At 37.9% G+C, this 24,767-nt stretch overlaps 1 protein-coding gene across 10 annotated transcripts in view; it reads left to right on the forward strand.

Annotated features, from left to right (window-relative positions):
• The window catches only part of LOC109397513 (dual 3',5'-cyclic-AMP and -GMP phosphodiesterase 11), a 460,696-nt gene that overhangs the window by 409,867 nt on the left and 26,062 nt on the right, over positions 1–24,767 (forward strand). For all 10 annotated transcript variants that reach the window (XM_062850794.1, XM_062850784.1, XM_062850786.1 and 7 more), the window contains 3 exons: positions 10,729–10,879; positions 21,008–21,163; positions 22,474–22,674. In XM_062850794.1, coding sequence (XP_062706778.1) covers positions 10,729–10,879; positions 21,008–21,163; positions 22,474–22,674 — 508 coding nt within the window. The remainder of the gene's footprint in view (positions 1–10,728; positions 10,880–21,007; positions 21,164–22,473; positions 22,675–24,767) is intronic.

Below are 24,767 nucleotides of genomic sequence, written 5' to 3' on the forward strand. Positions count from 1 at the left end.
ACTTATGATAATAGCCGCTTCGATCGCTCACCAGTATTCTTCACCATTCGCCATTCATTCATTCGCTTGCGATCCAAACTGCGACGAATGGCAACGAATATTCATGTCAAGCAGATGGCTCATCGCTTCCCACTGGTGATGGGGTTGCGTGTTTGATCACGACGATCCGTTTGCTGCATCTTTCTCGATTCGCTTCAGCAAAGAGGAGTGAATATGAATGGAGTGAGGCGAATATACCGATCCTTGGTTTTTATTAACGTGTATTTTAACTCTGAGCTAATTCTACACTTACACTTTGCTTATTAAGTCTTTGACGGTTTCTTAGAGTAATTCTTACTGTAATTTTGCTTAGATATGTACCAGTTACTGAGCGAGAATTTGATTATTGGGTTCTTGTCGTGATTCTGGCGAAATTCTTTGACGGGTCCAGGAGAGATTAACGCTTTTCAATTTCAAAATACGATTTTGACCGCTTTCCTCACAAATGAAACCGTTGTGCACCGTCCTGGTGGAAGCAACGCTATAAATTTAATTCCACAACTCCCTGTGTCATTCCATCGAAAGCCAAAGCAATCGGACGTGGGCCAATTTGCCAACCTCCGCAGCATACAATTGACGTAGGAAATTCGTCAAACGACACATCAGCTACCGACCGACCGAGTGGATGGCCGGCCACAAGAGGTGATTAGTTGATGATGTGCAATGCATCCGAAGAGCATACACAGGAGGACGCCTTAGAGCTTAGATTAGGAGTTGCTGTTTGATGGCAAAGGGTCTGATTGATTGATGAATGGAATGGCTCGTTTTACGAACTGAGCAGTGTCATAGGAATCAATCGTGGACAGTTTTGTCCTAGTGAGAACACACATGGGGACTAGGTTCAAAATGCTCCGGTTGGGTGAAATGGCATAACAATGTTTTACATTTAGTAGCTTCACTCGTGAGGTTTTCTTGAAATGGAGACGCTTGGTTGTTGTTGTCTAATAGACATTCTCTATATTCCCTATGTTTTATTGCTTTTTGCCCGTTATTATTTCTGTATTCGTACTTCATGTCCCAGAAGCAAAAATGACGAGGCTAGAAGTTTTCATTGCGAAAAGATTTGGAAGAGATTGTGGCCTGTTGAACTACGAAGTCTGCGTTTTATGGAAACGCACAGCACAGCCAATCTGAAAATATCATCATAAGGCTACTTGCTTCCACAAGCTGTATCGATTGTGGAACCGTATTCTGCACAACATTCTGCAAGGAAGCGATAACTCTATACCCTGGGTCTGTTCGTTCTCGTTGCCTTCAAGCCACATGCCAACTCAATCGAATTAGCACACGACATCCGTCACTTTCCCATCCCGGAGCAAAGTGATACGTTTTCCACCGAAGTGATGTTGTTACTTACGCACATGTTTCGCGTTAGTACGTCCCGGTTGCTTCGGCCGCTGTGCTGTATCTGTGTAGAGTAGAGGACCTTTCAGTGCGGCATCTCTAATGGAAATTGATGATACCAACCATCATCCTTTACGCTACACGGGTTGGCATATAACTTGGAACGCCGGCAACGAAGTACGGTTGGTGTACATCGCACAAGTTACCGGCCTCTGCAGGGCCGGATTTTATGATTGAGTTATTATCAGGACTCATGAATTGTTCTTCATCGTCTCTTTCTTGTTGTTATTATTATTTTTTTGTATTTTTTTTATCTATTGCTTCTTCTTCTCCTTTTTCTTTTCATTTGTGTTCTTCTTTAGCTTTTACTTCTTCACATGATATCTCGACAATTGAATCATCAATTGAGTCAAGACTTTTCGTCCTAACGAGCCCGTTTCCTCCTAAATTCGGACCTGCCCAACCCGACATCCTGATAGAGCAGGCTGATGCCAACATCGCTCCCAGGTAGTAAACCACCCGGTGTTGCATGTCCGCTGGAAGTTCACATGACGATGATGCTCATATCGAGAGTTTCCGCGGTCCATTGAATTCAATGGAAAACACAGCTTGTCCCGGGAAACTTTGAATAAAGTGCCTGGCAGGGACAGTTTCAGTTTAGAAAACTTAGTGCACCACAGTGCGATAGCACGGACCAACACGCCGATCTATTCTGCGATGGGTGGTGGAAGGAGATTGGACTACATTTCCCACATCCTCGATTGCTCTCTATCTACCTACCTACATTGTGGAGGCTTCGCGAATGAAGCAAATGTGTGACTCAATAAAAAAACAGACAGCGCCCTGTTTTGACGGTCGGATGAGCTTTTTTGTGCCTGTTGATCGGGGGGATCCCACGCGATGGGGTTACGTAAAAACACATGGCAACATGTTATCCGAATCTCTCGAAAGAGCATGGCGCTGCCGCGCCGTGGTTCGATGTGAAAGCGCAAGCGATAGACGAAACCCGGCGAGATGAATAAATTTTCATTAGCCAAATTGAGTTGGATTAGCGTTTTTACTCAACGGAGCATGTGTGCAGCATTCTTCTCATTTTTCACATAGAATTATGCGAGCAACCCCCGGTATTCATTACAATCTAAGAGCTTTTGTGGGAAATTCGGGACGGTCTCGTGATGGCGCCACATTGCATTTAATTTAAGCTGTCTTGACAAATAAGCCGGGGGATAATATACTCAAATCAGATTACCATTTTTTCTCCTTTCTCGTGCAACAAAGTTTTAATATGCTGTCCAGATCTGGGCGCCACATCATGAAGTGCATATCATGCATATCGAAAGAGTGCAACGTAGCTTCGTCCGTTTCGCTTTGCGGCGATTACCTTGGAATGATCCGCTAAGGCTGCCCCCGTATGAGCAGCGGCGCCAACTGATCAAACTTGAATCCCTCAAAGATCGACGAGTATTCCTGCAAAGAATGTTTGCTTACGATATTGTTACAAACCGGATCGACTGCCCTTCGCTACTGGAACAAGCTAACTTCTTAGTACCTGTACGCCGTACTCGTCAAAGGTTGTCTTTTTGGATCCCTGGACATCGGACGCTCTTTGGTCAGAACAATCCTTTAGAGAAATGTTTTAAATTGTTGAACACTGTTGAATCGTTTGATTTTGTAATAAGTAGAAATAGGTTTAAAGCTAGTATTAGGTAAGGGTTCATTCACAAACGTCATAACGCCAAAATTGGCCTTTTTTGACACCCACCCACCCCTTCGTAACATTGTTTATACGGGAAGAAAATTTTTTTGTTCGAGCTGTAACACCATGAAGTACACCCACCCACCCCCTCCAGCGTTATGACATTTGTGAACAAGCCCTAATAGGATAATTACTCAGTCTGTACAGCTACTGCTGAAGACATAGTCAAATAAATAAATAAAAAAATAAATAAAGTTATGTTGAAAAGCAATACTTTCAATCGTAAAAGGGATTTTTGAAAGAATTTTGATGCTTTTGAGTCATGCCATTTGATTTAGCTTGAAAAACTTGCAATTTGTTAATCTGATCTAAAATTTGAAAATTGCCTATTTTCTTTTAGTAGGGTTAATTTCCAATTATTGTACATGTACCTACACCTTAACCCTATCAAGATGTTAGGGTCAATATGACCCAGACAAGCCTTCTAAAATCATAGGAGGGTTAAAAACTTGCCAATTGTTGCACATCTCATAAGAAAAGCATGGGGTGCGCAAGAGTTGGTATGCTTATCGAACATCCTAGATAATGCAAGTTTTTTATAAGGTACACCGGGGCAAGTTGAAACGGGTGGGGTAAGATGAAACAGCGGATTAACATGATGTTGTCTAGTCAAGATAAACAATTTGAATGCCATAACACATAGTTCGTGAATCAAACAATTTTTTGGCTAAGAAAATTTTTCCAAATTATTTTGAATTTTTTTTCCAAACTTTGCGTTTTATTTTGCCCCACCTATTTCAAGTTGCCCCGGTGTACCTTAAGAATATCGAACCGAACCTGGAAAGGAATAGTTTGTTCGCAAGTCTTTAAACTAGTAAATGAGCTTTGAAACTGTGTTTAGGGTAGAAACGGAACGGCAGTAGACGAATTACTGCTGACAAAATAAAATCTTAACAGAACAAAGCGGAAAAAAATAGCACCTGATTTATTAAAAATTTTCGCAAATAAAAAATCGGAATTTTAACTTGGAAGATAATGATGCTTAAAGATTTAATCTAAGTCTGAAATTTTCAAAAAATATAGTGACGGTGAAGCCAAATTTTATAACTCGGAGCCATTGTGCATATTTAATTTTCGAAGTCTTTGCCTCAAATTCGGAGATTTTTTTTATCAAAATTTGAAAAGCTCACAAATTAGAATATTCAAAAATTTGTGAATGATTGTGAACGATGATAGGAGAAATAGTGTATATTCGGCAGTTTTGTTCTCTCCATCATGGAGGGTTTTTGGATGCTGTTGATCTTAGAGTTAGCCTCAATTGATTGATTGATTTGTCTTTATTAGAGAGACTTTCAGCCCTTGGCTGGTTCGTCTCTAGTTAGCCTCAACCAAGCTGAATTATAGGACCAAGTTTCAAGAAATTTGGCCGACAAAACCCCCTCATGACGAAGAGAACAAAACTGCCGATAATACCCAACGTCGCCCCATAAAAAATAGATTGTTTAAATATAAATTTTCAATACAACGAATCAAATATTATGTCAGTTTTGGTGATTCGTTATTTGGTTTGCTGTTTGGTAATATTTTAGTAAAATCTCAACTTTTTAGTTTTTTTTTTACTTCGTTGGAGATTTACAGTTAAACACTTAATCGGAATTCGGTATTCCACAGAAATTTGGTTGAGATTTCAGTAAAAACTACTTTGAGGACACTATTCAGTCACTATTTGGTCACTTTTTCGATAATTTTGGTCACTAAAGTCACTATTATTTTGCCACCTGAACGCTACCAGCCCTGTTGATGTTGATTTATTCTAATTTAAAAAAATTACGTTCTCGTAATTTTTACTCCAAATTTGGCTTTATATCCCTTTCGTGACGAACCAGCACAATTGTGCTGTTGAGCGCTTAAAGAGCTTTTCAATTTCACCAACTCCATGAGATATTAGTATTTCAAGACATCGTTGTTTTTATGTCAAAACTGCCCATAACATGTGAATGACAAGACTTAGCAACATGCAATGTTCAGAACAAATATGCGTAATTACTTGCTCTTCAAATGCTCTGAAGCCTACATCTTCGAAATATAAATCAAATAAAAAAGTTGTGAAAAAATCGTTTTTGGAGGGATCACCCTTAAAACTTAAAATTAACCTACTACGTTCATATTAAGAGCTAGATAAAAGGTGCCTTCAGCAAAGTTACTCGCAATAGCATTCCCCAAAACTTCGCTGAAGAACTTGATCGCATATGACTCGAAATTTAAAAGTTCTATTCCAGTTTTGAGTTAAGACGAGGACCACGCTAATCATTTTTTTTTGGAAAATATGCAGCACACAACTTCTCCGGAGATACCAAACATCTAAAACTAACGATAACAGAGATCGGATTTTTTTTCCTGCTAAACGTGGATTCGGACCATTTTTGTGCATTCTCCTTATCTGAAACTGTAAAGATTTTTGCAGATTGTTTCAAAAATTCATTCGAATCCATCCGCTCCGAGCAGATATATATACTAATTTTATATATTCATATTCTCTATATTAATCTCATAGCATAATCCTATAAAGGGTGAGTCGATAATTATTGTGCTATTTTCAAACTTACGTAACTTTTTTCCTACTCCACCGAGATCAACCAAATTTTGTACAGTTTCTCCTTATAGTCTGATGTTTACATTACAGAGAGATTCCGGTGAATATAGAATAAATTCAGTTAACAGTTCCCAAAAAGATGTTGTACAATCACATGCTAAAATATAAAATGATGGTATCGCGCCTTGGAACAAATAACGATTATACGTTGTCGGATTTGTCGGAAACCTATTGTCTTAATGTTCGACAATAGGTTTCAGGAACGGTTGTCAGTAAAACATTAGCTTGGATCTGGGTGAAAACCAGGCAGGATGCGCATAAACAAACCAGAGAGCTTCAATTATTTGTTTCAGGTGGAATCTGAACATGGCCACATGGAGGGCGTCTAAAATGTCGTGAATTTGAACTAAAACGCATCCTAAATTTGAACCGATACCAAAAAGTTGAAATACATATATATACTAAACTACTGTGAAAATTTGATTTCATTTCGTTAGCTGTAGACAATTTGCGAATCAGTTGAAGGTAGGGTGGCACAATAATAACCGACTCACCCTTTATATATGACAATTGACGTAAATATTCCCGGGAGAAACATTGGAAGAATTCTTGAAGATATTCTCGTAAAATCCTTGAAACTATCACTGGAGGAAACCCTCGAGGTACATATCTCTGTAAGAATTATTGAAGAATTTCCTGGATGCATTTCCGGAGAACTGTCAAATAATGGATTCCTCGAAAAAAAAAATCCTGAAGGAAACCTGAAGGAAATCCTGGCCGAATCGCTGGAACGTATTCAAAAAGAAATGTCTGGAGGAATTTAAAATTGAATTCCTGGTGCATTTCCAAAAGGAAGGAATCACTTGAAGAGTTCCAAAAAGTCTTCCCTGAGTAAATATCTGAAGGAAAAATGGAATACAAAGGAATTATTCTAAAAAATCCTGATGGGATCCGTGAGCCAATTCTGAAACTGCTGAAAGAATTCCCGAAAGGATCCATGGAAAATTTGTAGGCAACTTCTTGGAAAAAATCCAAGAGAAATTTCTGCAGAAATCCCTACAAAAATTTTGGAAGAATATCCCTGGTGAAATACCTGAATGAATCCTAGAAGGAAGTCCAAAAACAATCGTTGGAGGAGACCCTTGAGATATTCCAGAGAGAATTTCTAAAGGAATCACTTAAAAAATTTTTGGATGAATCCCTGAAGGATTTCCTAAAGGAACACCCTCATAACATACATAAAAAACTCCTCGAGGATCTCTGGTGGAATTCCTAATAAAAATTCATGAATAACTTCTTGAAGGATTTCTAAGCGAAAAAAAAAGATCTTAGAATATATACCTGAATGAATCGCAAGACGAATTTCGGAATAAATGTCTGGAGGGATTCCTGAAGGCCTGGAGAAAATTTGAATTCATCCCTGAAGCATGTCCTGGAGGAATTTCTGAAGAAATTCTTGGAGGAATCCATGAAGGAATTTATGGATAAATCCTTACATTAAATCCTGGAACAATGCATGTAGGAATTCTTGCAGGAATTGCTGTAGAAATCCCTGCATAAAGTCCTTGAAGAATACCTAGAAGAATTGCTGGAGAAAGTCCTGTAGGAAGTTCTGTAAGAATTTCTGAAGAAATTTGTAGCGGAATTCCTGGTGTAATTCCTCAAGAATTTCCTAGAGGAGTCATTGGGAGAATTCCTGGATAAAAACCGGGAAGAATACCTGGAGAAATTCATGGATAAGTTGCTGGAGGAATTTCTGGAGGAATCCCTGAACGACCTGAATTCCTGTAAGAATTTCAGCAGGAATCTCAAAAGCAATTTATGGAAAAATTCCTGAATATATTCTTAGGTGAATTTCTGTAGGAATTCCTGGAGGAATCTCAGAAGCAATTCCTAGAGGAATCTCTGAAGGAATTCTTGGAGGAATATCTGGAGGGATTCCTGAAGGAATGCCTGGAAGAATGCTTGGTCTGAAAGACATTCTAAATCAATCGCTGAAGTATTTATTACCTGGAGAAATTTATTGGAAGAATTCTTGGAGGCATTCTGGAAGGAATTTATGTAAATGCATTCTTGAAGGAATTTACAGGAATTCATGGCGTCATACCTTGATGAATTCCTAGAGGAGTTCCTGGGAGAATTCCTGGATGAAATCTGCTGAATAATAAAATTAAGTGATGGAAGAATTTATGGAAAAATTCCGGAAGGGATCCCTGTAGGATCTCTAATAAGAATTACTGTAAGAATTCCTGCAGGAATCCCAGAAGGAATTTTATGAAGAATGTCTGGAGGGCAGCCTGGAAGAATTCCTGGAGGAATTCCTGAAGAAGTTCCTGGGGGAATTCCTGGAGAAATCCCTGAAGCATTTTTTGTAAAAATTTTTGGAGGAATTCCTTGAGGAATCCCTTGAGAAATCCTTTGAGGAATCCCTAGAAAAAATCCCTTGAGGAATTCTTGGAGGAATTTTTGGACGAACTTCTGAAGGAACTACTGGAGAAATATTATGTAAAACGTCTGCAGGAATTCCTGCAGGAATTCCTGTAGAAATTCCTACAGGGATTCTCAAAGCAATTTTTAGAGGAATTTCTGGAGGAGTTTTAGGAAGAAATTTGAATTAAAATCCTGGAGAAATCCGTGAAACAATTTTTGGAAGAATCTTTGGAGGAATGCCTGGATGAGTTCTTGGAGGAATGGCTGAAGGAATTCCTAAATCCCTGGAAAAATCTAAGCAGAAATCCCTGGAGGAATTCCTAAAGGAATGCCTGAAAGCATTACTAGAAGAATCCCTAAAAAAACTTAAGAAATTCCTGGAAGAATTGCTGAATGAATGTCAGCATAATGTCCTGGATAAATTGCTGCAGGAATTTCTGAAAAAATTCTTGGATCAATTCCTGGAAGAATTCACGGAGGAATTCCTGAAGAATTGCCTGGGAAAATTCGAGGAGTAATTTCTTGGGGAATTTTTGAAGACAGGAAGAATTTTCGAAGAATTCCCTAAATAATTGCCTAGAGGAATTTCTGGAGCAATATCCGGAGGAATATCTAGAGAAATCCGTAAAAGAAGCTGTATAAAAATCCCCGGAGAAATTCTTGACGAAATCCCTAGTGGAATCTCTAGAGGATTCCCTAGAGGAACTCATGGAAGAATCTCTGCAGGAATATCTGGAGGAATACCTGGGGAGGAAGTCGTAGAGAAATCCTTGGAGGAGTTCAAGGAGAAAACACTGCTGGAATTCCTGAAGGAGACCCTGGTGCAATTTTTGGAGGAATCCCCGCACAAATCCTTGGTGGAGAAATTCCTAGGGGAAGTCCTGGTAGTATCCCTGGAAAAAATCCTGAAGCCTGGAAGAATTTCTGTAGGAATCCTAGGAAGAATTTCTGAAGGAATACTAGGAGGATTTCCTTGAGGAATTGCAGCAGAAATTTCTAGAGGAGGTTTTGGATCAATTCCTGGAGGAAGAGCTGGATGAATGCTTGAAGAATTTCCTAGGGTAATTCCTGCAGAAATTCTTGAAAAAAATCCGGGAGGAATTACTGGATCAAATCGTGAAGGAATTTCTGAAAAAAAATGACAGGAGGAAATCCTGGAGGAGGCTCTGTAGGAATTCACAGAGGAATCCCTGCTGGTATTCTCGGAGGAATCTCTGGAGTATTCCCTGCATGAATCTCATGAGGAATTTCTGAAGGATTCGCAGGATGAAGTACAGAAGAAATCGCAGAAGGAATTCTTGAAAATCCTGAAGGAATCCTAAGAAGAGTTCGCGGAAAAACTCCTGGAGGAATCCCTGTAATAATTCTTTCAAAAACCCCAGGATGAATCCAGGAAGGAAAACCTTGGAATTCCTACGGGAATCTCTTACAAATCTACAAGAAGAGCTCTTGGAGGAATCCTTGAAGGTGTATTTAGTATTTAGTTTTGAATTGCTTCATGATACTCCATGGTATTGTTCGCGACCTGAATGGCCAGGTTGAAGTCAAATATATGTATTTTTATATTTTTATGCAGTATGGTATTGTTCCGTTAAAAACAGAAACCTTCTCCATCTGGCCAATTTCAGTACCGAAACCCATGAAACTCGCTTCCTATTACGCCCAGGAAATCGTTCCCAATCAACAACCAAAAAGGACGAAAATTCGCCTTTGTCAGCTTTAATGAATCGTGTCAGCGATGTGGCACCCCAAAAAGTACCCATCATCCACTTATTCCACGGTGGGCGACTACAGCCGGCCGGCATTGCTCTGGGTGGCGTGGGCGGCAGCTAAATGAAATCGAAAAAGGTTCACTTTTTGGCCGGACTAATTTATTTCAGTCAACAAGTGGCCACGGGCCACCGTTATAACAGGAGGCGGAAACGAAATTGTAATCTCCTAAAGCCACCCTAGGAACACGTTTCGCGACTGCTGAACGAAGTGAACGCCATTCCGGTTATGTGCACGTGAATGTTGAATGGCAGTGAATGATGAGTCTGGTCTGTCTGGTTGTTACCCGGATTGTGTAGCTGACGTAATTGGAAGGATTCTAGGGTTTGGAATCAAAGTTGAAACGTTTTCCATAAATGCGTTAACACTGTAATCCTTTTGGGACAAAAGTTTTGCGCCCGAAAAAAAATGAAAAAGGGTATTTTCATACGGATAACATGGTATGCGTGTGCAAAATAAGCTAATTTGCAAAGACTGATCAGTCCATAGTTCAGAGCAGAAATGAACATTGAACCCCAAACTTCGAAGTAAGATCTGATCCAGTTGAAAAATCTTGCCAAAAAACGAAGAAAAGAGGCCACATGCTTCGATGTCCGTACTAGATTTTTTATAATAGTATAGGGGGATTCAGGTAATTTGGACAGGCCGTTACGCGTATGTATTTTGGACACTTCCATTTGATTTTGCCGTAAATGTCCAAATATATATACGCGTAACGGTCTGTCCAAAATACCTGAATTTCCCTATTGTCAACTTATTGTAAGATATGAACACTACATAACAAACTTTCCAACATTGATGATTCTCACCATTACTCACCTTCCCTAACACTTGTATTTCTCCTCTTCCATTTCAGATGTTTAGTATCTAAATTATTCGACGTCTGCTCGAGCAGCACGCTGGAGGAGATGGAGCAGCAGGACGAGGTAAAGGTGGCGTGGGGCATGGGGATCGCAGGTCACGTGGCCGAAAGCGGAGAGCCCGTCAACATACCGGACGCGTATCAGGTGGGTACCCGCATCGCATGTGGAGAGAGCTTTTCTATCTTTCATGTTCATCTTGGAACACCGGGTTGTGGGAGGGAGGCGTACCGTGCAATAATGAACGGAGGTTGCATGTGTGCTTTTCTGATTGATGTAACAAAAGCTGTTGAATATTCCAGTATTTTGAATGAAGAGCGTTGATGAGCATTTTTGGGTGCTATTTCTAGGAGTTTCTCCCAGAGCAGACGGCATAAATGGATTGATAAATGAAGGCGAGGTAGCGTCACCCACTGCTTCTGAGTTCGGTAGCATCATTATTTGATGAATGTGGGAAGCCTTTTAAAGACAATAAATGCCATCCATTATGTGTGGCTTGAAATGCTTCTGACTGGAGGAATGGGTTTTTGGAGGAATAATTGTTAGAACGGGAAATTGTGCTCAAGCGAAAATTACCATTCGTCATCTACCTCTTGTATCAGCAGATACATTTATTTATGTTAATACCTGTTATGATGGATTAATCGGGCAAACTGCGTTTGCGTTTTTCATGTTACCTTAACTTTTCATGGTTGTTGCCTTCTAAGTTTATTTAAGTGAAAACTCACAGAACCAAACAAAAATTACCCAAATCGGATGTGACAAACGTCTGATGGTGCTTAACATTTAACATGTTAAGGAATCACATCAAACATAAAATCTCTTATTGCCAAGCGTTGGATCACTTTGCGGTCGTCGACAACATTTTTCAGCATATTCTAGGGTGCATTTTACCGTCATTAGTTACACGGTTTTCGAGATTATTTTCAACTTTCCTTTTAAGGACAAACGTCTTGAAATTCCACTTCAACAGTGCAACATAACTTCAGACGCACAAATCTCAAGAAGCAAGTTTCAAACAACAGTGAATTTTATTATTGTGTTCTTGCACACTTGTAATAAGCTTAAAATAAGAAGATCAGGTGCGCTGGTTTTGTTTACAAAGAGATTTGTGCGCTCGGAATCGTGAGTAGGTGCCAAAGTCGGCCATTGTGGCGGCCATTTTGGGATTCTAACCAGTCTGTCCTTAAACAACTGTTATTTGGAGGTAAGACGAAATTCTTAATCTTTAATTTTCGATTTCTGTTACGTTATTTGGGTTTCGGGAACAGTAGATTGTTGGCCCTAAGTCCCCTATCCACCGTTGTGGGGCTGCCACCTTATGTATAGCTTCCGGTGAAGGAGCATTTCATACTGGATGCTACTGGATGCCAGAACAGACGGTGTTTGAGCTTGGACGTACCTCCTCAATATAGCTGAAGTCGGAAGAACACCAGTGCCCAGGCTGCACTGCCAAGAACACAACTCTTAGCTGGTGGTCTTTGTCATCGATTGATTCCCGAAAGGAATTCTTAATCCTCAGATAAATTTTCTAAAAAAATTATAAAATGTAAAATTCTGGGGAACACAAAGAAAAATGTTCGAATGAATCCCTTAAGGTGTTTCTAAAACATAACATGACGAAAAAATCCATGAAGGAATTTCTGAGGAAATCCTCGGACAATTTCCAAAGGAATTCCTGGAAATTTTTGAAGGTTTTTTTCAAAACTTTCAAAAGAATTTCCAAATAAATCTCTTAATATTTTTGATCGGAAAAGTTTCTGAAAAAATATCGAGAGGAATTTCTGATAGAATACCTGGATGAAATTGCTTTAGAAGAATGCAAAATCTCTGGATGAATTTCTTAAGAAATTCACAAGCATCCAAATCGTCCTGAAATAATTCCTTGTGGATTTTTTGAAAAAAAAATTAAGGCAGTCCTTAAAGAAATTCCCGTATGGATTTTGAAAAAGTCCTGGTTGAATTTCTTACAAATACCATTAAAAAACACAACTTACAATGAAAAAAGGAGAATTTAACTTAAACATCTGTAACTTCATTGTTATACAAAAATTTCCCTCGACACTTCAGGAATTCTACAGCAAAGTTACAGCAAATTTAAAAAAATTAAAAAAATAAGAAGAATGCGTGGGGTCTTGTGAAATGTTTGAGATTATATTTTACTGTTTTACAGTTTCTATCAAAAACGGATTAATTATTTCTCAGACATAGAATTTTTATACCGCCTCGAATAACATTTAACAAAATCAATTTTTTGCTCATTTTATGTTTTTTTTAATTCGCTGTAACTTAAGTATGGTTGGATGTAAGAAAAAAGTATGTATAGTTTTTTTTTCGTAGGATCGAGGAATATTTTTTTGATATCTAAAATCACAAAAATTGTTTCCTTTTGATTGTTTTAAAATCAATGAAAAACAAAAAATTAGAGAAAAATAGTAAGACAGCCATTCCATAAAAAACATTATAGTGTATCTCCGAATGTCGTGATACTTGGTGGGGTTTTTTGACCAGTTTTTATTGGGATTTTTGAAAAGGGTAGTCTGAAAAATCGAAGTTTTTTTGAAAATATTCAAAAAATCATAACTCGAACCAATTGGCTGATATTAAATTTCGTTTTTTTTTCGTTTGAAAGATTTTTTTTTTTGGAAAATATGTTGAAAGGTTATATTTGAGGGGCCCAGAATCAAAGGGGTGTAACTGATCATTTTGTCAATTTTGAGCTGAGCATATCATAACATTTTTCAGATTTCAAACTTTCAGGAACTTTTTAATGATTGTTTCTACGATGATTAAAAAGATTACAATAAACCAGAGAAAATTGGGTTGATTTTGAAACTCCATACATTTTGTATGGGAAGAAAAATTGGTCCAAAACTTTAAACCTCATTTACTCGGAAGAGGGTTTTTGTCACTTACACCCCTTTGCTTCTAACCTCCTCAATTGTGTTTAGGCTCCTAAAAATTGTAAAATCATTATTTTTTCACGTTTTCATAAACCTTGGAACTAAGGACATACCCCATACCCTGTTTTTATATTTTCAGGAAATTTTGCGTAATATACGATACGATTTTTGAAAAAAGAGAGCCATATATTTTAATTCAGCAAGGACCTGATTTTGTAGCATTTTGGGCTGACAAAATCAGGTACCAGACAAAGTAGGGACTATTTTTAAAATCCATATTTTTTATTCATGGAAAATTGTTCTGAGCATGTCACAGACAGTAGCAGTGAGTGAGAAGTTACAGAGATAGGAGGGAAAGGTCTGCTTTGTGGTAAAACGTTGGAATGAGTGTTTACTCTCGTATACCCAATCCCGCCTTTAGACGGGGTATAGTTTGACCATTCTTGTATTTTTTTTGTTTTGTTTCCTGGGTAATCAAAACTTTAATAGTCTACAGAATGCACTAGACGTCAGCGAAAGCGGAACTGGTTGGTGCAAGTAGAATCATAACTTCTAGCTTGAACTGTCAATGAATGTAAATGAATCAACATCTAATTGACAAGTTTGTCAAACCCATACTGCCCAAATTGGCTACGTTTTCGCTGCCGTATCTGCTTAATCTATAAAAACTCTCTGGCGAAACCTTTGAAGAATTTTTTGGGGGAAATCCTGGAGAAATTGCCCGAGGAATAAATGGACGTAATCCTCAAGGCATTCCTGAAGGAATCCCGTAAGTAGTTTCTGCAAAAACCTACACAGGAGTTCCGGGGAAATTCTTTAAGTAATTCCTGAAATAATTCTCACTGCAATCTCCGAAATAATTCCTATGGGCATCCCTGGAGCTCCTGAAAAATCATTGAATGATATTTGAGGCGATAAAACTCGAATAATAAAATATAATGATTTTGAATATTGTTATCAAATGCTAAACTTACAAACTAGCAACACGGTCAAGCCAACAACAAATCGATCTGATCGCAGCAAACGGATACCAATTTTAACCAATCAGCGACTGGTCTCTGTTTGACATCAAATTGGTCTCAAATTGGCTGACTACGTGACGCATCCTATCCTAGATCGTATGCAGGAAACTGCATCAGTGTTTCAAGTTTTTCTAAGCTTTTTGTTTTTGGTTTGTTGAAATGTAGTAGGGTATATGTACCATACTTTCGCCTAATATACAAGTCGCTTTCACAATTTTGACCATAACTCGTAAAATAATGGCACTAGAAATGATATATTGAATGAATTTCTATTGCAAACCTTGAAGAACGCTCTATTAGGTTATCAGATAAAGTACTGAGGAAATATCTAGAACAATTACAGGAGAAATCACAGCAGAAATGTGTCGATTAATTCAAGCATGTATTCCAGAAGAATCACCTGCAAGAATTTATAAAAGAAATTTCAGAAGCAATACCAAGAGATTGGAGGAATCCTAGTGAAATCTCTAGAGGAATTCCTATATGAGTAATTCCTGGAGAAATTCATGAAAAATCACTAGTAAAATCTCTGGATTCAGTAATGGATAAATGCACGGGTTTATTCTTACAAGAGTTATTGCAGAAATATCTACAGAAATCTCTAACTACATCTCTAGAGGAGTTCCTGTAGAAATTACTGGATGTAGTCCTGCAGGAATAACAGCAATAATTCCAGGAGGAATCCCAGCAGGAGTTCCTGAATGAATCCCAGAGGGGTATCTCGGGACGAATGCATGAAAAATTTCTGGGAAATATCTGAAAGGGTTCTTATAGAAATTTCCAGAAAAATTCTTGGAGAAGCTCCAGCTGAAATTTCTGGAAAAATAAAAGCAGGTATATATGAAAAAAAAACATTGTAGGATTCATAGGAAAAATCCCTAGGAAAATCCATAGAGATATCCCAGAATAAATCCCCTACATACTTCGCTGTACAAGTTCATGGAATACCAGTAAGAATTTCTTGAGGAATCCTGAAAGAATCCGAAGAAAAGCTTCTGTAGGAATCACAAGAGGGATGCCTAGAAAAATCTTATAGGGAAACATCTAAATGGATAGTTATAGAATCTCCCGACGAATTCCTAGAAGAATTTCCGGAGGAATTCTTGGAACACCAGCAATAATACCTGCAAGAAACGAAGTAGACATCCTTAAAGGAATCGCATCAAGAATTTCTGGAGGAATCCCACCATGAACTCCTGAAGGGTCCCTGGAAAGATCCCGACAGCAATTCTCGAAACAATCCAAGTAGGAAAACTACAACATAAATCTCATCATAAATACACCTGGAGGAATCCCAGAAATGCCGGAAAGAGAAGTTCATTGGTAAACTTCTAATCACAACAACAGGCACCTTTTATTGTTTGTTCTATCCCAGAGGAAATAAAGAAAATAGCATTTAAGCCCATAAAGCCGATGAACGGGAGCCGCAATGCAAGAGAGCTCCTAGGAGCACAGTACATTGTGAGAATCAAAGTTGTGCGCCTCATTTTTCTGAAGATGTACCTCATGAGCTTCGTCTCATGCGCTGATTAAAGTGGAAAATTTTATGACAAAAACTTCCTAAACGAATGAGAATTGAAACCTTAATCCATTGAGAATCCCTAGTCGTATCACATACACCAACTAGACACATGAGTTGTGTCCGGAAAAAAGTTAATCCCGAGCAGAAGAGAATATCAACAGCATAATCAAATATGTTATTTTGGCATAATAACTGTGCAATAGAATCAGTAATTTTTATGTTATTAACATTTATTATTTTGTTATAAACTTGTCTGTAATAAGCGGCAAAATAACAAAAAAATTAACAAAAAAAAGTTCCTGGAAGACCAATTCAATAACATGTTTTGTTAGATTCAATAACAACTTAATAACAATGAATCTTTTCCTGTACGTACTTTCTGGTTCATACGCAAGCACTTCCCCATGCGTCACTTTACTAATGAGCCAAGATTTGGGTAAGGTACCCCGGGGCAAGTGAGAATCCGGGGCAAGTGAGACCTACAGCTATAATTTTTATTATTTTTCATTTTCAAGGCAAACATTATTCATGGAAAACATAGGTATTACACAGACGGATACTTTGAATTCAAAAATTGTTATTGTTCTCACCATAAAGAGACCATATATGTTATTGTTGTTCATATGTAATTTTCAATTCAATAAGTGAGATTAGTGTACCCCACTACATTCGTCGTTTTAAAATAAAATAACAAATGAAGTAAAACTTTTTCGGTTTTAGAATTATATTTGGAGTGCTTGCGAATTATTTTGAGCGAAAAAGCTGTAATTTATTTTCATTTGTTACCTTTAGATAACTGCGCTCACTTGCCCCAGTGCATTTCAGCATCAGGGGCAAGTGAGACCTATGAGAGTAAACAAACGCATGTTCATAGTTTGATCTCGCTTTCTTCAGCCTAAGTCGAAATTTACACAAAAGTGAAGTAAAAATTGGCGCCTTTGATAATCAATCGTTTAATTATACTTTATTACTTTTATTCTGATGATATAGCTGATTCTTGGGTAGAATATATAATTTTTTGAAACTATATATTTTTTATATTTTCGTCTAAGCAAATTCTATTATTTTTTCGTTTTTTGTTGCATAATGAGTTTTTCTGAGTGTTATGAAACCGGCCATAAAGTTTGAAAAAATTGGAAAACGACTTATGCAAAGTTTACGTTTTAAAAATATTTATTTGATAATCGTAAAATTATGTAAGGGAAAACATAACATCTGTAAAGCTTGAAAAATCTTTTGGCAAGATTCATCAACTACGTAATATGAAAAGCAAGTTTGGAAATCTTTCGGCATGTAACTTCATGGCGCTTTTTGTATAAAAAAATCAATTTGTTTTGCACGAGCTGCTAGAGTTAAGTCATTTTTTCTCAGTGATTCGTCATTATATGTGCTACGTAGTTTATGCACGATACCACAAAACTCTTCGAACATAAATCGCTAAACATAGCTATTCGCATAAGATATTCATAATTTATGCTACCTTACATACAAGCAGCAACCATATTAAGTTATTTGTATAAACATTCCGAAAAGGTCCCACTTGCCCCATGATACGGATAAAATGAAGATCTACTCCACTTTTCATTATATGCATAATATACAGAATCTAAAAATTTTGAAACAGTTTTAATGCCCGTTAATAAGAAGAAATATACCAACAATGTCTTTTAGAATCATTGGAATAATAAAATTATTTATGTTTGAAATTTTTTGGCTCGACAAAACCAAACTAGCATTTTTTTAGGTCCCACTTGCCCCGGGGTACCTTACATAATGAAAACAATGTCCTCAATATTCCGCCTACATTTAATTTGTAAAATAGTTATGGTCCACTGCACGAACTTATGCTGGCTTGCTTACTCTCACGCGGAATTTGACGTTTGAGCAGTGTCGGCGACAAGCCAGGCTCCATGAAATTGACTTTGAGAAACGCAGCTCTAAGCCATTGAGAGTTTGAAGTCAATCAACTGACGTTATCTGGCTAGTAAGAAGATTGGTATCAGCATTTGTAAACAAATCTCTTCTATATATAGTTGCTGCTACTATTGAACATAAAGTCAGGTTGTTTTCGCAAAGAATGTCATGCTACAATACAGCGTACACTTCTCACTGGCAGGGTTCCTGATTTCCACTTTTCATCTTCTTCCACATGCGAAGACAGTCAGCAGCGAACGGTTGTCGCTTTAGTTTGTGTGCTTGCTTGTCAGCGACGACAGCAAACTCCGGTGAACGGTGGGAAGCCACACTTGGAAATTACTCATTCGTCCACATTCGCATCGCAAGCAATCGAGCGGTGATGCGATTCGTGAGTGATATTGTGCATACGAATGTTTGATGTTTCCAAAGAATGTTTATTATTTTCTTTGATAATCTAGCATTTCAACAACAATACACTAAAAATGTATGCATTACATGCAAAAATTCTCTTCTAGCTATGATAATAGCCGCTTCGATCGCTCACCAGCATTCTTCACCATTCGTCATTCATTCATTCGCGTGCGATCCAAACTGCGACGAACGGCAACGAATATCCATGTCAAACAATTTGCGCATCGCTTCCCACTGGTGATGGGGTTGCATGTTTGATCATGACTATCCGTTTGCTGCATCTTTCTCGATTCGCTGAAGCAAAGAGGAGTGGATATGAATGGAGTGAGGCGAATATACCGATCCTTGCTCACTGGCAAGTTTCATCAATTCGGAATTTACGGGTCAGGATTCAGACTCGCGTTCCAATCCTAAGGCTTCCAAAATTGAGTGATCGAGTGCTTGTCATAACGCCTGCCTGCTTTGATCAGGGGAAAATGTTTGAGCAAATGCGAGCAACTCAGAGTTTCTCGATCAACAAAAGCTAGCTCTGAGCAAAGCTGTCTACTCCCTTGCGCTCTGTCATAAGGGGCTGTCCATAAGTCATATGGTCATTTTTTGGAAGATTCTGAAACACCATCCCCCCCTGAGTGGTTCATACGCATACGCTTTTCCCGACATACAAACCCCTTCCCCCCAACACCCAAAATGACCATACAAGCATATACACATTATGAACATTATGCAACTCAAATGAGTTATATAGTAAAAAAATCATTGCATAAAATTTTGTATGGAACTCGTTGCAAAACTCGATTTTTTCAGCACTCTTCGTTCAGCAACCCTCGTTGGATAAATGTACGACTCGTGCTGAAAAATTCAACTTTGTGCAACTCGTTACATAAATAACTATTATAATTTAAAATTCATGTTTTCAACTATTCGGTGCAGCGGGTCTCGAACCCTGATCGAACGATTGCCGGTCGCAATCGATAACCACTATACCAACAAGGCTTTGTGAGAGGGAAAGTGAATTAAGGCTACGCTTTCGTACAGCAGTCACATTGAAGATGGAAAGTGAAATCTATTTTTAGATCCGAGTTCCATCAGACTCTCATTTATTTGTTGAAAGCCTTGAAATATACGCTTGGAAACTGATAACATAGTTTAGACCAAAATTATCGATAATTAAATTTATTATCAACAATTGGAGAAGATGTTAACATAAATAACAACATGATAACACCGATAACACAGTTTATTATCGGAATGATATCTCTTTGTTATCCGCCTTTGCTCGGGTTGTTTCGTATGTCCATTTTTTACATAGAACAGTTATGACACCACTAGTTAGTACAATCCTGCTTGTAAAACACTTAACTAAAAATCATTTCAGTTCTACATTGGGCATCAAACTCTGAAAAGATTTATTTTTAAATCTAAAACATACACGCATCATCTGAAATCTGTTAAGACGCTTATTCGGCCGGAAAATCGGAAATCCATTGTATTGGTACTTAAGTAAAGTTTTTTTGAAGGATAATGTTTATAACTTTCAACGCCTCCATCAGTCATGAGCATATGTTAAACCACAGACATATGTCTGTGGTTAAACCAGATGTTCATCATTGAGTGTGTCTTTTTTTTTGTTCCTGAAATTCGCATCATGCGAAATCATTGAGCTGTGTACTGCACTCCGGAAGGAAACAGCAGGAAATGCAACATTTAACAATATTAAAAAGTTTTCACTGTAAGCCGGATTTGCTGTTAACTCCATACATTGTAGGTCTTATGGGGGTGTTAGATCCAAAGCGGATATTTCGCAGTTGGATGCAGGAGAACAACTTCCATTAGCACAAAATTTGCTTACATCCTCCCCCATCTAACTGCTTTAGTTTATAGGGAACATAATTTATCACGTTAGTCCACCCTCGCCGGTTACTATTTTGGGAAATGTGTATTGTAGTGACATTGAAGCGTGTGTTTTCATTTTTGCTGGACGAACGAAACAAAGAGGAAAATTCACGAGCTATATTCAGGTTTGCTTCTACCTCACTCTAGCATGAACAAAGCACACAAACCTTCTCTTTTTGGCAGCTACCAGAAACCACAGTAAGTGTTATGCTGTAAAGAATGATTGATGTTTAATCCTTTGTCCAGTCAAGGGTGTTGAACAACTCCAAACACTGTGCTTTGTACCTGATCCAACCACCCACAAATATTTATATTAATTTCATCAAGGTGACTCTGATATGTAATTTATATTATAATGCATCAGATTATTTGCCGAAGCGCAGGTGTTCGTCAACAGATTCATTTTTTGCTAATTAATCAATAGGAATTTATCGTTTTACATCATATGTTTTATTCATTACAATAATGATATCAATGAAATAATTAATAATAATAAATCGATGCACGCACCTGCTGCTATGACTCAAACACACGTGATTAAACACATTTCACCGAGAAACTGATATCAAATTCAAATGTATCTCATTTCATAACCATGCCGAACAAGGACGAACGTTTTAACCGGGAAATCGATGTACAAACCGGCTACCGTACGAAGGCGCTGCTCTGTATGCCCATCAAGGACGGTTCCGGCGACGTGGTCGGGGTGGCCCAGGTGATCAACAAGCATGGAGACCAGTGCTTCACAGCTGCCGATGAGAAGGTAAGTTTACCAATAATCAAGATTCCAAACTGTCCATTGCCAGACACATAACGGTAAATAAAATCCCATGTCCCATCATTGAAACCACCACCTCATGTATTTATAACTCAAACATGTTGCTCATCGTCACAACCCCCAAAAAAATCTAATTGGCTACATTCTATGTTGTTCCGGTGAATTTTAATCGGATTGGGCTAAAATCCTTTTACACACCTTTAGCCTCCGTCCGTTGTTGCGTTGTTCAGTCATTCGCAGGAAATTGATAAATCAAATTTCAAAAGCCTACGCCCGCCACTTTTGGCAGCCTGTGTTCGAGGGTAAAAAATATTTTTCATTATACCATCCAACCAACCGGATATATATGATTGAATATGTTTCACCGCAGCCAGCTGTGTATTTACGAATTCCGGAAAATACCGGCTCTGTTCGGAAAATTTAATTTTCCTGTGGGAAAAGCCGAAGCCGTACACCATTTGATCTATTTTAAGGGCTTTTTGCGTGAGCTTTTATGCTCTTGCTGTTACGGCGAAATTGATGAAAACGAAATTAATGGCAGAGCGACAGTTTCGACAGAATACCTACACTCCCGTTCAAAAGTTTGGGGTCACCCCCTCAAAAACATGTCATTTTTTTAGGCCCATATCTCCGCCAATTTGCGTCCGATTTTAAAACCCTAGGTTTCATTCAAAAGATAATAAGTCAAAGAAACTTTGAACATGATTTAAAAGAAACTTTTTCAAAAAAATTTGTATGTAAACTTAACCCAAAGTTGCCAAATTTTCTAAAAAATGAATATAAACTTACGGCAGTGTCGCTGGAAGTTGGGTCGACCAAATTTTAAGATGAGAGCGGTAATATGACCCATTTTCTATTAGCTTTCAACTGCTTTTTACAGAACTTAGCTAAAAAATCTAGAAAAAAAGTTATTAAGTAAATTAATCCTTGATGTCATCGACCAAAAGTTTGGGGTCACCCCTCAATATGATGTATCGGCCAAAAGTTTGGGGTCACTGTCGTAAAACATGGAAAAGTGATTTGGTGATATCTTCGTCATCTATAGTTCAATTTTAATTATTTTTGGCTCTTTTCAAAGATTATTAACTAAATTTACGTTTGATGTCTTCAACTTAACGTATTTAACGATTTTTGTATATAAAAATGTTATGTAAAGTTAGCACATTTTACCACGCTTCAAAAAATGAGGCAACTTGTATATGCGTGTATGGCATGACATAAGCTTCCTAAAGAGTATCCAATTGCAAGAATAACGTTTTCATTTTTTGTTATCGTTTTTCTCCTGAATCCAATAGGTGTTTTCATCGTATCTGCAGTTCTGTGGCATTGGGTTGCGAAACGCTCAACTGTACGAAAAGTCCCAGCTGGAAGTGAAACGGAACCAGGTCCTGCTAGATCTGGCCCGGATGATCTTCGAGGAGCAGAGCACGATCGAGCATATGGTGTTCCGGATACTGACCCACATGCAGAGCTTAATACAATGCCAAAGAGTGCAAGTGAGTATAAGTTGTTGGGCATTGTTCACAAATTACGTAACGCTTTTGAGAAGAAAATAACGTGAATTCTTTTACGAAATCTGGCATAAGTTGCTTCACCAATTCTCCCATGATATTTCATTAATCAGTTCAGAGATTGTTTGAGAAATTCGTTCAGAGATAAATTCAAAAATTTCTCTAAATATTTATTCAAAAATATCTCTAGGTATTGGCTTAGAGAATCTATTGCAGACTCCTTTTAAAAAAACTACCAAAAATTACTTCAGAAAATCTTCTAAAAAAATCTTTTGGAAATTTGTTCGAGTATTTTCTTAGTCTTAGTTTTTCTTTTAATTAGTATTGTGTAGTATTTGTAAGTATTTTCTTCAGAGATTTGTTTAGAAATTCCTCCTATTCTATAAATTTCACAAAGAATTATCTCATTGTATCTTGCATGACCTACTTCTGAAATTCTTCCATTTTTCCAGAAAAATATTCATGATTCTAAGCAGCAATTCCTCTATAGAGATTCTTTCAAAAAATCGTTCTGAGAGAAAATGTTTCACAAGTTTTTTAAAAAAAATGTACTGAGCTTAAATTGAAAATTCATCCAAGAATTTCACCAGAAATTACAACAGCATCTTCCAATTTTTCCAGGAATTTAACTAGGGATTCATCCAGAAATTTCACAAAGAGTTGTGTATGAGACTCTGCAGAAATTTCTGCAGGGATTTCTTTAGAAAGTTCTTAAAAAAATTACCCTTTTTTCGGGACCCTCTCTGAACGTGTAGTACGGCATCCTGGTGCACCCAGTGTAACACCTTAGAAAGGTTAAGCATTCTCTCAAACCATCTTCCAAGGATTCATTTCAAAACTTTCTTCGAGGTTTGCTTTAGAAATTGCTCCTGGGATTTTTTTTATTCTGAATTTCTGTCAGTAAATATTTCTGGAATTTCTTTATAAATTCCTCCAGGGACTCCTTTTAAGAAAAAATGTTATATCCATTCAGGAATTTTCTGCAGGGATTCTTATAGAAACTCCCTTAGGGTTTCCATCAATTTTTTTTCGAGGGATTCTTCCAGAAAATCTCCATGGCTTTTATTATAAATTAGACTAATAATTTCTTAAGAAATATCTCCAGATTTTCCTTCAGAGATTTCTTCACAAATTCCTCCAAGGATTCCTTTGAAAAAACTTCCACGGCTTTTCGGGCCCGTATGAAGTTGATCACCAATATTAACTTCTTTTCCCGATCAGCCTAGATAGCTGTGTAGTGTCGGTAGCGGTTAGTTCAACTGGCTAAGAATAGCACTACGGACCGCCTGTTCCAGTGGTAGGAATCCACTAATCAGGTGACCCCTAATTCATGGTGTTATGCGGCTTTACGCTTACCGTGCCTAGGAATGAATGGTTAGGGGGGTCTTATAAAAACCTAATCGCAAACGGAGCCTGTGGAGTACCAGGGCACCCTCCACAGTATTTTTGCCCTTACTGCACTAACCGGAGCAATAGTGCGGTGGACCTTGTGTTTCTCCGAGACAATCAGCTGCCTTTCTTCAATCTCATACTTGAGGCTGAATAAGGGCGGGATTATGAAGATGTTATTAATTAGTTTAAATTTTCACCTATATGGTTTCGCATTATGCGTTTTACACAGTGTATTCTGTGCATCCTCGCCTTTGGCGCACTCAAATCGATACCGATCTGGCTTTATTGTTGCTGTTCTTTTTTGTGCTGTGATTGTTAAGAGTTTAATCTTGCCTAGTTTGGGTAGTGGCTACGGTTAGGATAGCTCAGATCAATCTTCAGCACAAAAGAACAGCAACGATCAATCTTTGTAGACTTATGCAAAATGGTACAGCCCAAGTGGCGTTAGTCCAAGAACCTTACTTTCGTAAGGGGAATTTCTATTTAGGAAACCTTGTGAATCCGGTGTTTGCTACTTTCAGTAAAAATGAAATGGCAAACTCACGTGTCATGCCTCGAGCATGTGTGCTTGTCAACAACGCAATCGTTGCTACACTCATCTCTGAACTAACTACCAGAGATGTATGTGCTATCACAATCGATGTATCTGTTGGAAACCTCAACAGGAAATACGTTTATTGTTCGGT

The sequence above is a fragment of the Aedes albopictus genome, chromosome 2, assembly GCF_035046485.1.
Source record: "Aedes albopictus strain Foshan chromosome 2, AalbF5, whole genome shotgun sequence".
Taxonomy (NCBI): domain Eukaryota; kingdom Metazoa; phylum Arthropoda; class Insecta; order Diptera; family Culicidae; genus Aedes; species Aedes albopictus.